The following is a 13,721-nucleotide window of genomic DNA, read 5'->3' as shown; positions in this document are numbered from 1 at the left end:
GAAAACCCCAGCCAAAAGGCTCCAGCAGGAGGCCCCATTAACAGGCTGCTGCTCCAACACTGCTGCTGTGACTCTGCAGCACAACTGCCAAGGCCAAAGCTCAGCAGGAAACAGCAGAGGCTGGCAATGGACACAGACAGGAAAGCAACAGACCTGGGGAGGCAGAAAAGAGAACCCAGCCCAAGAAACAGCTGAGGGAAGATGCATCAGGAACTGGCAAGAGAAGAAAGGGTGGACATGTGAACACTTGTCTGTGCAAGGAGTTGTGAGACACCTCTAGGACACCTGCTGGCAGCAGCACCAGAAGAGCTAAAAAGGGGGGAAAAAGGTGCAGCTCCATCTGACTTGAAGAACACTTTTATTGCTGATTTTTTATAGTATTTGTGCAGAAATGTTAAAATACAACCAAGCTCCAGAAACAGATGAGAAATGTATGATTTTTATGCTGTGTCTGCTGTAAAGCACTGATTACTTCATGAGCAAATTAAAAGCAGCTTAAGCTTTGCAGCGACAGGATACTCTGGCTCTGGGGCAAGCCCATGGAATGTTTCCTTCTCATGGAGTTACTTAGATACAGTTTCTCCACCAACAAGAAGTGGCAAGGCAGAGAGTGGCACAACAAAGTAGTACAAAAGGCTGACGACCTTGGGCTTGAAACCTACAGTCAATAGTAATTGCACAGGATCTTATGGAAGGGGAAGGAGCAGAGAAAAATGAGAAGTATATCATGTTTCAGAAAGATTCACTTGGCTGCCTCAGAATGAGAAGAATGTGGAGCTTCTGTAGCTCATCCTAATGGATGTCTGAATTTAGAGAGCGGACAAAGTTCCAGCTGACCCGATTCCCCTGTGTGAAAGGGAAGTGGAGGGCAGGAGACAGAGAGAAAAAGTGGCAAAACCAGCTCCAGAGAACAATTACATCCAGATATCAGAAGAACAGTCTCCACCAGGGTAACGAATCTCATGAGCTAGGACAGGCCCATCAGGTTCCTTCCCAAAATCCACTAGGAAGTTTTTATTCACTTTCAATCCACCTCTTTCAGTATCCACATCGATCTGCAGCATGACAGAGCCTTCCCTGGAAAAGGGACAAGAAAAAAAGATATTGGGAGAAAGAAGATTCAAATTTGGTGCTCTTCTCTTCCATATCTGGGCAGGACTTGTCCTCCTTTCATATAAAGTGGAAAGGATCCCCGACTCAAGGTGGGCCTTAGCAGGCCTCAGAAGCAAGTTACACCAGCTCAGTGAAATCTGCAGCATCAACTGTGTGATAACAGCTGTTGTTACTCCTGAAGGAACAGGCAAGCTGCGCTATGCCCTCCTGTGGCCATCTGCAAGATCACCTCCTTTCTTTAATTACAAAAACTGGAAAGTCACACTGAACTACTTGGAACACACTGGAAGTACTACAGCTTCCAGGAGGCTACATCACGTTCACTGCTTTCTTCCCATTCTCATCTACTGCCAAACAGACCATGACTTCAACAAATAGCATGTGCAGGCTCCCAGACTCGGTGTGCCTGCTGAGCTGGGATGGATTCTGGCTAGTGACTACAACATTGAGATGGTAGGCTGTGTATAAAGCTACTGGATTCAGTCTGCCTGCATGGGAACTTTGCTGGTACATGCATATTGCCATCTAAGAAAGGAATCCTGCCCATGTGCCTGTACAGTCATCCTCATTTACCACAGTTGTCTTACTTGACAAGATCTGGGTAGAACTGCTTGTCCCAGCCACTGTAGAGAGAGGTGGTGACATACAGTCTCTTCCCATCCAAGCTAAGCTGTATCATCTGAGGTCCACCAGGCACTCTCTTCCCCTGAAATGACAATAGAGAACAAAGTGCTCAGGACAAGCTGCCATGGAGATCGAACAAAAGACATGCAACAGCAAGGAGAAGGAAGCACCACATCCCCTGTTTTGGAGAGAACAGTTTTTACTCCTAACAGGGAGCCTCGAAGCTGTTTCAGATGAGTTCCACTTTATTCACAGACTCCCTGTGTTGTACCCTGAGGTGTAGGCATATCTTGAAACTGGTTACAATTAACAGAGCACTGCCAATGGGCATTTTAGGAAAACTTACTTTGATCACAAATGGTTCTGGCTGACACTGCAATTCCTTGTCCTCCACTACTGTTACAGGCCCACCTTTGACAATGCTGCCTCCCAGAAACACCTGTAAGCAAGGGAAGGTGTGAGAACAGGCGGCAGCTCTCAAGGGAAGGTCAAAGGCAATACAGTGACAGTTGTAAAGCAAAAGTAAATGGGCATTTTCTCCTTTTGAAAAGGAAGGAAATAAGCAGCCTGTGCTGCCCTTGTACGTGATGGCTTTGCTGCTGCTGCCTCACCTGCCCCACCAGTTTGGGCTGGCGGGTGTTGGAGATGTCGTACTGGCGGATGTCTCCGTGCAGCCAGTTGCTGAAGTACAAGAACCTGTCGTCCAGCGAGATGAGGATGTCAGTGATGAGACCTGCAAGGAAACATTCAGGAGCAACATCAGGAAATGGACAGGACCAGCAACAAACAAAACCAAGAGTCTGACCTTTCGAAATTGTAGTCACAGTACCCTCATTAAGATATAGTCTGAACAAACACAATCATCCTTGGAAACTCAGTGCTTACTCAGCAGAGGTCCAGGCTCCACCAGCACTGCCAGGACCACAGTGAGCTCGTGCTGAAGGGCCCAGGCTCCAAGTATTTTTCTGTATTGCCCCAAGCAGTGTGGGAGCTGAGGTCTGACACTCTCCTACTCGGTGTCTCATAAGTAAAGATCATTTGGTCACGTCAGAAGTGTTACACAAAGAGCCCAAACAGAAACTGAGTATGACACAAGGGAAGTGTTTGCCATTGAAGGATAAGATTTTGCAGAAAGCTACACCACCAGGGAACTGAGGAGGATAAGACCCCATTCCTTTTCCAAAGACGCTCACACTAACCAGGCATGTCAGGGAGAAGCCATCCTTGCACCTTCTTGCTGGGTACTTCAATCACCTTCTCTGCTGCCCAGTCCCCTTTCTGCAGAAGACACAGGAGAGAACACAGTGTTATTTTTGCCTTCACATTGGCCAAGAGAGCTCAGCTGTGCATGGCAGAGGGAGAAGCAGCAAACAGTCAGACTTAACAGGTCCTGTGCAGAGTGCACGGGCACACTGCCAATAAGTGTTACCAAAGGGTGGGGATGGTAACTGTACTGCCCATGAGAGCGTTACTGATTATTCAGAGTGCCTTCCAACTGCACTTGCTCAAAGCTGAGGGGCTATAGGGTAGTTTCAGAAAGCCATGGCGTTGGCTCCTACGCTCGCTGCCACCAGCAGCCTGTCTCTGACTGTTAGGGTTTGGCTGGAATTAAGACTGGAATTAAGAGCCATAACTTTTTTAAATCTGAATTCTACTATTTCCTAAGTGAAAGGTGGATTTCTGAGACAACGAGGTTGGAGCTTTCGTGTTTGCCACAGCTTCCATCAGTTACCTGTGTCTTGTAGAAGCGATGCACTGCACTGCTCAGAGCACATCCAACAAACCCTTCTGCAGCATCTGGATTGTGGAGGAATCGGATCTCCAGGGGTATGGAGCCCTTCCCCAAGTCAATGGCCTGGATGAAGGTGTGAGTGCTCCAGTCCCACACGTTGATGTGGTGGCCGTACAGCCCTAAGGGATCAGAGCACACCACAATAAGCACAGAAGGTTTTATTTTAACCAAGAATCGCTTTTACATCTGAGAGTTTAAACAAATGCTCCCTCACCTTTCTCTACATCAGCTGGGTTAAACCCATCTGCCAAGAACTTTGGGACTCCCCACTCAGTGCTCATCAGGACATTGTGTCGAGGCTGATACCAGAAATCATAACCCAGGGCGGGCACTTTTCCCCCATTCTCCCAATTTCCTTTCACTTCGAAGGTCTCTCCATCCAGCAAAATAAAACTACCTGATATAAAAACCAAAGAGAACTGTTTGAAGACAAATAAATGATTCACAGCTTGAAGTAGGATAAAAAATATTCATACTTAAATGTCTATTTTTCTAAATACACTGTAAACTGTAAGTCTGTGCTTAAGGAAAACGTTGTGATCCTGCTGGTTTTGCTTTTGTTGACTAAAGCAAATGAAAGCTGGACTTTTACAGAGCTCTCTCACACTGTAATGAACTGTTTTAAGCTTCAGCTTTTCTCAAGTCATTCCAATAACTCTGTCAGCCCTCCAAGAGTACCTTTCAATTAAGGGATATCTTAAAGAACACCACGGAGGAGTCAGCTCTGCTCTTCTTGGCTTGCCACCGGTGTCCTTGAATTATTTACCTAATATGCAACTATCCAAGGACATGTTTCCCCACCAAATCCAGAAGAGAAAAGCCTTGTGAAAAGGAGCAGAGTGCACCACTTTCTGTAAGCTCTTCAAAATTCTGGCTTTGCAGCCTGTACTTTGGGAGCATGACATTTCTATACCACAAATAGAGTAATGAAGGAGATCAATACCTTTGCCATTGCCAGAAGGGTCTCCCAAACAGCTGATTAGGATGTCACCACTGCCCAGACAGTGAGAGGTGTGAGGATTAGCTGCATTACCCTTCCAGAATAGCTCCACTGGCTCAACAATCTAAAATGAGTATACACAGTCATAGCCACCTTCACTGAGATCACTGTGAGATACCACAGTTATGCATTGCTTGAGTCAGATCTGTCTAACCTAGGTTAGAAAACTGTTTCAAGGCAAAGGAATTGTGTCTTAAGAGTGCTAGTTTCTTTTCTCTGGCTATAAAGCAAGCATAGATGATTAGCTTAGATGTACTTCTATATCTCCTATTCCAATTCATAGCTGGAATCCAGGAAATCACCATCTCTTGGTCAAAATGTAAGAAATAAAAATGGCTTAACTATACCTTATGGATTCTAGGAGCTCGGGAGTCTGTTCCCACATCCACCACATAAACCCGAGAAGAGATCAGACTTGGCAGAATCAGACGATTTCTTCTCTTTGTGGCATCCCCAAAACAGCTGCTACAGGCATTCCACCCAGAGTGGTGGAGCTCATCCTTCAGATTCGGCATGGGCAGGCGATGGATCACCTACCAAGTCAGAGACAGACTTAAGATTCAGTCTGGTACAGCTTTTCCCCTAGGCAAAGAAATGGGTCTTTCTGTCAAAGCATAAATTAATAAAGGGCAGAAGTAAATGCTATTTGTTATTCAGGAAGCAGATTCAGCCTGAGATATGCAGAGTTGAAGCTGGGAAGTGGGAGAAGGAAGCTGGCCATCATGAGTGCATGGCATTTGTTACGGGTTGCATGCTATTAAATTAACCCAAATCTTTAAAAGACTCTATCTAATTAAGTAGGGATGCAAAAATGGTATGGAGAAAACCAACAGAACAGCCCATCACTTGTCCATGTGCTGCAAGTCTCTGACTTTTCCAGATCTACTTGATCACAGATTTACCAGGTGGATGGCAGCAAGATGACATGTTCTTGTGCACTCCTGTTTCTGGCTTTTGTTTTATTCTGTATAACTAAGAAAAGCTGAAAAGTTACTGCTAAGTTTTGTCAAAGTTTGAGGAGATTTGTTGCCTCCACAATGAGCCCTCAAGCAGCAGCTGTACATAAAAAAAGAACAAATCATGAAAATCTTTCTTGTCAAACCAGAGTGGCTGCTCCTTGAACACACAGAGATCAGAGTCCAAAGTCTCTGCAGTCACTTGAGCCACTCAAGCCCAGCATGTTTAAATGCAGTTTATTGTACACTACTTGCAGCTTAAGGACAGTCTTACCAGGATCTTGGATCTTTCCACCGGTGAAGTAAATGGATTAGATTTATAATGCCCAATGTGTAGAACTTCCCAGGGTGCAGACATCCTACATTCTAAGTTCTGTCTATACTACTGACACCCCCTGAGGAAACAGCACCCTCCAGAGCTTATCCTCAGTATAAATCAGCAATGATGTTACAAAAACAACTATTAAAATACTAAGCACAAAAATGCTCTGAAGGTGTCTTGAGAGTAACAAGAAAAATGTTAGCTTTGAGTAACCAAGAAAGGAAAATAGTAGAGGATTTGATTGGTTCTCAGCACAAATACCTACTTGAAAATGATTATGCAAACACAAACATTCACCACCCTAGAAAACTGAGCACCAGAGCCATTCTACACCCAGATACCTGACAGTAGCGTGGAGATTTGGGGTCGACATCTACAGTGGCCAGGTAGTCAGGTTTCTCTATCCCAGTGTTTCTGTAGATACAAGGCAGGTACACAATCTCCTCCCGGGGACCTTTCAAGGCAGAAGTTGTTTAATGCATGAAAGGAAACCTTTTTTAACAGAAAGCTGTGGTTAACTTTAAGAGAATCTTCTCTGGATTTAATCTCTCTGCCTGTAAACTGTGATTCTTCCCAGGAGGCTGAACCTCAGTGCTCATGAAGAATTCTTTATGAAGAAACACTACTAGTACATGTTTGAGCAACCAGAAATCACCAGCTTGTTCAGCTGTGGGGCCTTTCCACTTCAGGTTAAAGACTTGCTCCCAATATTCTTAAAGCAAAGCTCTGTTTTGCTGTTTAAAAGAAACCCCAAAATAGTTTGTGGAGAGTTAGCAACCAACTGCCATGTGTGTACCTAAACCCAGGGCCACTCCACTTCTGTGCTATGACTTAGTGAATTGAAGGACACAGAGCCTGCAAAGAGCCCAGAGGTGGGTGGAAATTAAATGGAATCTCTTTTGATATTTAAAGTTCCCTTGGCCTTGCTAATTAATGAGCCACTCTGGAGGCATCTACCTAGTCATCACCTCATCTGAAAACAATACCTTTACTGATGGCCTGGATTCAGAAAAGCTGTGACAGTACTTGCCTTTCATGGCATCCAGGGGAGTTGCGTATCCTGGACCACACGCTCCGCATTTTGCTGATTGTGGGAAAGAAAAACAGAAGTTCTCTTAATCTCCAGATGATTTTATCCCCAAGAGGCCACTGGCTTGGCATTCAGAGACTGACAAATCTCAGATGCAGTTTCTACACTGCCAAACACCTGTAAGTCTTGCTGGCTCCAGTCAGCACTGAGGTTACTTGAGTTTCTGCAAATATACACACTGTGACCCTCCATGCTCAACACTAATGAGAAACTTGGGCCTTCATTTCAAGAAGTTCAGTCTCACAATTTTAAAGCATATTCTTCTATGACAAGGGTCTGGGATTTAAGAAAATAGTGTTAAATGTTTTACAGAGAGCTGCTGAGTCACTGCCAGATAAGTAGACAGATTGCCCAATTTGAACAACCCATTTTATTATCACTGGAAAGCCTCCAGGCTTCCTCTGCATATAAATGCTGAAGAAGTGGTTCTTTTTAAGGATTTACAGCCTGGGTAAGAGGTGATACTGCAGGTGACCAGAAAGGACAAGAAGAAGGGGAATTATAAACCATTCTCTCGATGTTAAGAGTCTTATCTCCCTTTCCATCAGCTTGTATCAATGCCCAAGCAAAAACTGTACCAAACCAGCCTGGTACAGCTACTCTAACACAGTCAACTTAACAGAAATGCTCAGGGTGGCATCAATAAATTGTTGGCTATAATTAAAAAACTATTACCCTGAAATATTGCTTTAAGGGGCAGTTACAACATGTTGCAAGCTCATAGGCCTAACTGCTGCAGATAAATCTCTACTGTTGCAGAGGCATGGAGCAGCAGGCCTGCTGCACCCAATGCAGGAAGCCTCTGCTCCACTCCCAAATGGAACTAGAATACAATCAGCTGATCAAAACCCATATCCTTAGCAGTGCTGGGCAGCAGGATGCCAGCACACTTTTCCAAAATGACTTGACATGAAATACATGTCGACAGAAGCCAAACCATCCTAGAGTTGCCTTCCTCCGTACCTCAAGTGTCTGTAACAGAAATAAACCAACCAGCTCATTATTTGCCATTCTGATATTTACAAAGAGAAATTCATAGCAAGTTTATTTCAGAATGTCCCAGAGCTAGGATTTCAAACCCAGAGGCAGTGACAGCTCCAGTGCCCCTGTAATCACAGAGGCCTGTTCTCTGAAGGCAAAATGCTTCCCTGCACGGGGAGGCTCTCAGCTCCACAACCAGCATCTTCTCAAAACGAGTCATTTAGGACTTTGGGTTTCATTTCACACTCTTTGTGAAACAGAGTTTTTTTCTAATCTGTAAACACAAAATATAAAGTTCCATTTGTTCCATTTATGTCTGAGCCATAATTTAAGCTTTGTTCCAATTTCCTCAATCACCTAAATTAGCAGGAGCTCAGTGAGCGTTGGGGCACGGCTCCATTAGCATTGCAAATGCAGCTTTCTGTAGATTACTTTGAGAAAAAGATTATTTGTGCCAAATTGTTTTCCAGAGAAAACATACAGCGAGATGATGAACGTTTGCTCTTCCTTCTTCTCATGTGCATTTTTTCCTCCTTTCCCTCTGATCTTGTTCAAACACCCTTTTGCTGTGAACCCTTGTATCTAAGTGCCTGAAGGTATCTGTGGATGATGCAAGATCTCATACCATGCCAAGCTCCTTTGTGAATACAAAGCGAGGTTTTTGTCGTGAAACTGTCATTTGTACCATCTTGTAGCAACATGTTAACAATAATATTTACATTGTTATGTTAATAATCCATGGTTAAAAGTGTTAATATGACTTGTTACGTTCCAGATCCCCCATTAATCTGGCAGCTGACCGAGTGTGTTGCACACCAGGGGATGCTGAATCACATACACGTTGTTTGCAAACTCCAGCAAGGACAAAAGCATTAAGGTTTTTTTTTCCTGCAGAGTATATTACACCTTCACAGACAAATCCTCTCACAGGTAGCTTCCCATCCACAAAGTCCCCAGCATGAGAAAACTATACTCAGTTTAACCTGAACTTTATTCAGCTTAACCTGGAGTCACTGCTACCCTGGACAGGGAGCTGTGTAGATTTACAGCACTGGCCAAGTGTGCTGTAAAGAAATAAAGCACAGCTTCACAGTAAATTCAGGAACCGTTAGACAAAGAGGAATTCTTCAATCGTTTGGGTTCAACAGGGTGAAATAAAGGGGCAGGAAAGCAAGAGCAACACTCCTGCTCACGATCCGCCTAAGCAGCAAGTCCAAACGCCTATTTGTTTCTAAATGCCAAGGCACTAAAAGAGATGTTTAATGGTATCATAAAAGGCATTTACTATCACGTTAAAGCTACTTATTAAAAACCATGGGTGTTTGCAATAGGTTAAAGAAGTAAAGCTTTTAATAGTCAGAGGAAATGTTGAACTTCACCCCACCTCTGTCCTTTCCAGCCCCCGACACTAACCAAGCCCCCCGCCCGGCTCACAAGGTTTCACAGCGCAGACCCGTGGCCAAAAGCAGCAGATCCCGTCCAGATCCGCGGGCTGGATCTTACCCATGTCGGATCCGGGGCTTGGGGCTGCCGAGTGCACGCAGGAGGAAACGCCGCTGCCTGGACTGGTGTTTTGTGGAGCAAAACCTGCTGGGATAGGGTCATATGTACACCAGAGTGAAGGGGCGGGCAGGGCTTACGAGGGAAACCGCCAAGGGGAGGTTCCAGCGCAGCGGGGAGCGTGAGAGGACGGGACAGAAACGCCGTTTCCACTTCCCGGGAACGACTGGCGGAAGCTTCAGAAGCTGCACTTGAGCCCCGTCCTGCGCTGCAGCGGCCTCGGATACGAAAGCACTTCCCTCCCATTCCTATTTATGTTCCAGCTCTCGGGGTATTTTGTACCCAAGTAAGCACCCTCACGCAGGCAGTGCCTGCACACGCTCTAACAGCAAAGGGGACGCAGTTGTGCTTTAGAACTCTTGATTTTGGGCAAGACTTGAGGAGTCTCTGTGTGCCTGACGAGAGCACAGCTCTCCGCTGAGTCTGGGTTGGCAGGCAGCAATGCTTTTAAACACTTTGTGGCCGTTCAGTCCCTTAAGACAGCTACAAAAAGCCAAGTGGCCTGCTGAAAACTTCACACAATTACTTCTTGAAGATTATCTCAAGATTAGCAGCTGCCCTGGAGTATCAGAAAAGCTGGATTTCACTCCTTCTTCCATCTGGGATGGAATCAGACACAAATACTGGCACCTAGTCCTTCCCAGCCTAATCTGCACACCGCTTTCTACACAGCTGTTACTATTGCAACCCTCCTGCAGCACTTTTAGCAAGTGCAGGCCCAATTTGTGTATCCTGCTTCTAGAAATTAACCTCATTAAAGTGTTAGCACTGAGATGACAAACATACTTTATCAAAGTGGCATGCTTTTATCAACACACCGGCACGCCTTGCCTTGAGAGATGGTTATAAGCCATCAGCGTGTTTGTAGCAGCACAAAAAGAATGTGTAAGTAGGGCCAAACACACTTGTTCCTGGCCTGTGCCTTTTCATGGCATCAAACTCCAAATTGTGCTTGAGATAAATCCTGATTTGGCTCAAAACAATCCAACTAGATGGTTTATCTAGGCCATTGCTCACATACCATGGATTCTCCCAAAGCCTGGCTCCTATACTAGGAAGAATGGGACCCAGCCTGATGTGGGTTCAGTTCAGAGAGTGAACTGATCTGGCAGCAGTATGGAAACAGGTCCCGACGCATTCGCTGATGTCAAGTTGGTGAAGGGATCACCTGCCCCACAAGCACTGCCAGCTGCCTCCCAGCATCGCTGCTGTTTGCAAACCACATCATTGTTCTGCAATCTCTATAAAATGCTACCTCTAGAGGGCAATTCCATTGGCAACCAGAGCTAAATATCCACACATCTAATGATAAATGATGCTTCTGACAACTTCCCAACGTTATCACCAGCCTTACAAGAGGGATTTCTGTTAAATCCCACATCACACTATCTGAAGGACTCCCAGCTTTTCTTTTCAAGTGGCAAATCAAGCCTCACATTTATGGAGAGCTCATGGCTTGAAACTGAAACAAGGACAAAAATCCCACACATTTATTGCTTCTAATAATTTCATCATGTTTAAGGAAACTGCATCATCTTGGAGAGCCCAATCTTTTACTCAGAGGTTGACAATAACAAAATGACAACAACCAGATGTTTAAACTGCAAAGGGGAATCTCAGCTGGGACTTGACAAGACAAACAAACCCAATGATTAAGAAGACAGACATTTTTATAGCCACCACAGCTTCCTGCAGAGAAATATCTTGATCCTGGGCCAAATCCCAGAGTCCTGCGGGCTAGAGGCTTCTAACTGTTTTTATTAAGACCTCCCATGAGTAGGTTTCCTCTGCAATGGCAGGTTATTTGCCTGAGTAATTAGCTCATATTTAGTAGGTGATATTGTCATTCTTTCAGGACTAGTAATATAAGCTGTCAGTAGAAAATTGGCATGCAATTCAAGTCTCTCTCCTTCATTCTTGAGAGCACCTCATTGAGCAGCAAAGCTACAAATGAGGAGTGAAGTTCCTTTCCTTAAAAAGACCTGAACTAGCTGATGAGCTGGACCATAATGGGCTTTAGTATCCCTTCAAAAAGGAATGTTTAGGCTTGATCTACCTCAGTATTTACTCCTGTCACACCAAGAAGCATTTAAAGAAGACCCTGCAATCATGAGACACGTTCTTGATGAACTCTAAGGATGTCCTTTGTTCAGAGGGCAGTTTCTTTTTGGAGGGAATATCTTTACAAATAGAACTCCAAGTGCACACCTCCAAGAGTTAATTGAGTCCCTGGGGACCTCACACTGTAATAACTAAAAACAGTGACCAACCAAAATGCACTGCTTACCCCTCTGCAGCATACTGACACTGACATGGCTTGGAAACAGAAGAGTTTGTAATGATTTTTGGCAATCTTTTCACAGACACAAGTGGTGGTTGGTAGCTGTGTGGCTCAAAAGCTGAAGTCACCCACCCCTGTCCCTCCCTACCCACCAATGCAGAAACCCACAGAAACCACAGCAAACAGGGGAAGGAATTTGCTCCATGTTTAGTTATCACAGAAGAATTTTGGAGAGAAGGGAGAAATTTACAGCTATAAACTAATGAAAATTTGTGCTCTATGTTACACCTTGCAAATGTAAATGAGTTGGAAGGTGTTTGAGAATTAAATTGAGCATGGAACCAATTAATAGGCATCCTCAGGCACCACAGTGACCCATTTGTGCAAAGTATTAAAGAAAATATCTAATGGAGGATTCCCCAAATATAGTCTTTTGAGGTAAAACAACACATTTGATTTCTGCTTCACGAGGAGCTTGGGAAGCATTTTAGGAAGGACTAAAGACATTTATTTCAATGTTTGCAAAAATGAAAATCAAAGTTCAAAACTCTAAATGCAAGTTAAAATATGGAATGTGTGTAGGTTTGAAACATTGAGGTTTTAATTTCTCACAAACAATATCAACTGAAGCTAAGTATTCATTCCAAGGGGTAAATGAAATGGAGGGACAGTTCTGTAACCAAAAGGGTCCAGGGAAATTTCCTGTACTTAAAGCAACAAGTTAATGGAATGAAGAAACTGAAAACTATCAGGGAAAAGCCACTTACCTGTAGCAACTGCAGGTACCTCAAGCAGCCTGGCATCTCTCCAGCCCTACATACCAGACTCAGCCAACCTGCCACAGGAAAAAGAGAGGCTCCACATGTAATTCCCTTTTCAGATTGCTGGTTACATTGTCAAAGCTTGTTGCATTCAGACAGATTCTACTGAATGTTCTACTTTGTTTTCCCAGTCAGCTCTATGCCATTTTTTGAATACACTTAACAATCCATAACTTCACAAGCAGTTTTATTCCTAAATAGGAAATTCCTTTTTGGAGCAAGAATATCAGACTCTTGTCTTGCTGTCCTCACGGATTGATGCATTTCAGCAGCAGCTAGAAACTTCTCATCCTTGCTGCGCTCCCCAAAGAGAGGGCTTTCCTTCTGTTCCAGCTGGACGTGGTGGGAATGAACAATAACAGTGATGTGATTTAAACCGGCTGCATTCTCCCAGTTATTGATGTCATTTGAGCTGGGTACCTGTAGAACATCCAATGGATAACGGCAAAACCACCCTGCTGAATTTTTATGCCTTTCTTTAGAAAAACTTTGCTTTTTACCTCAGGTCTAGGAAAGGCTGCGCTCACAGGGCAGGAAGAAATCAAGTTTGGGATTAGCAGACGATAACTCTTCCAGCGGAAAACACACTCATTAGTCATCAGTCAGTAATACAAAACTTCCCTGGTAAATCCTTGCTGCTATCGACATCTGAATTCCATTTGCAAACCGATCTGTTCCCGTCCCTAGCAATGCCAGTGCCACTGCCTGTGTTCTCTTCCACTCAAGGAAAAATAATCACTTTTTATTCACAGCTTCTGCTTCCAGATTACCCTTCTTTATAAAAAAACAAGAGAAAATTCCTATTATTATATTAAATAATTAACTAATGCTTCATCCAAGGCAGAGGCTGCAAGGAGCAATCAGGATCACAAATGCACAACTAGTGATAACGACGTTTGTTGTTGTTATCAGCGGCACAACCGCAGAAGAGGACGCGGCCCTTTGTGTTGCCTACGTGTATGATTTATAGGTGACAGATAAGGCAGTTAAATGAAAAACACTTCCCTCCAGCGTGAGGTGCAGTAGCCTGGTGCATTGTGTGAACCAGGAGGAATGACTTGTAACTCATGAAGACCCTCAGAAGAAAAATTAATGTGCTTGTTTAATGAGCTGCAGAGCGATAAATCACCTTCTAGCAACACATGGGTCTCACAGCACGGGGGGCTGCTTGGGAAGCACAC

At 44.3% G+C, this 13,721-nt stretch overlaps 1 protein-coding gene across 1 annotated transcript; it reads right to left on the bottom strand.

Annotated features, from left to right (window-relative positions):
* Positions 1-341: 341 nt before the first annotated feature.
* LOC104563972 (methanethiol oxidase) lies at positions 342-12,534 on the bottom strand. The gene is made up of 13 exons (XM_062016325.1): positions 12,487-12,534; positions 9,382-9,465; positions 6,838-6,891; positions 6,149-6,261; positions 4,877-5,062; positions 4,473-4,593; positions 3,744-3,926; positions 3,470-3,648; positions 2,937-3,015; positions 2,349-2,470; positions 2,084-2,176; positions 1,701-1,819; positions 342-1,077 (listed from the first exon to the last, which is right to left on the bottom strand). Exons 2-13 carry the CDS (start codon positions 9,383-9,385, stop codon positions 915-917), a joined length of 1,416 nt encoding a protein of 471 aa, XP_061872309.1. The 5' UTR covers positions 9,386-9,465; positions 12,487-12,534; the 3' UTR covers positions 342-914.
* Between the last annotated feature and the right edge of the window lie 1,187 nt (positions 12,535-13,721).

The sequence above is a fragment of the Colius striatus genome, chromosome 29, assembly GCF_028858725.1.
Source record: "Colius striatus isolate bColStr4 chromosome 29, bColStr4.1.hap1, whole genome shotgun sequence".
Lineage (NCBI taxonomy): Eukaryota > Metazoa > Chordata > Aves > Coliiformes > Coliidae > Colius > Colius striatus.
This window is presented reverse-complemented; position numbering and strand designations above follow the sequence as displayed.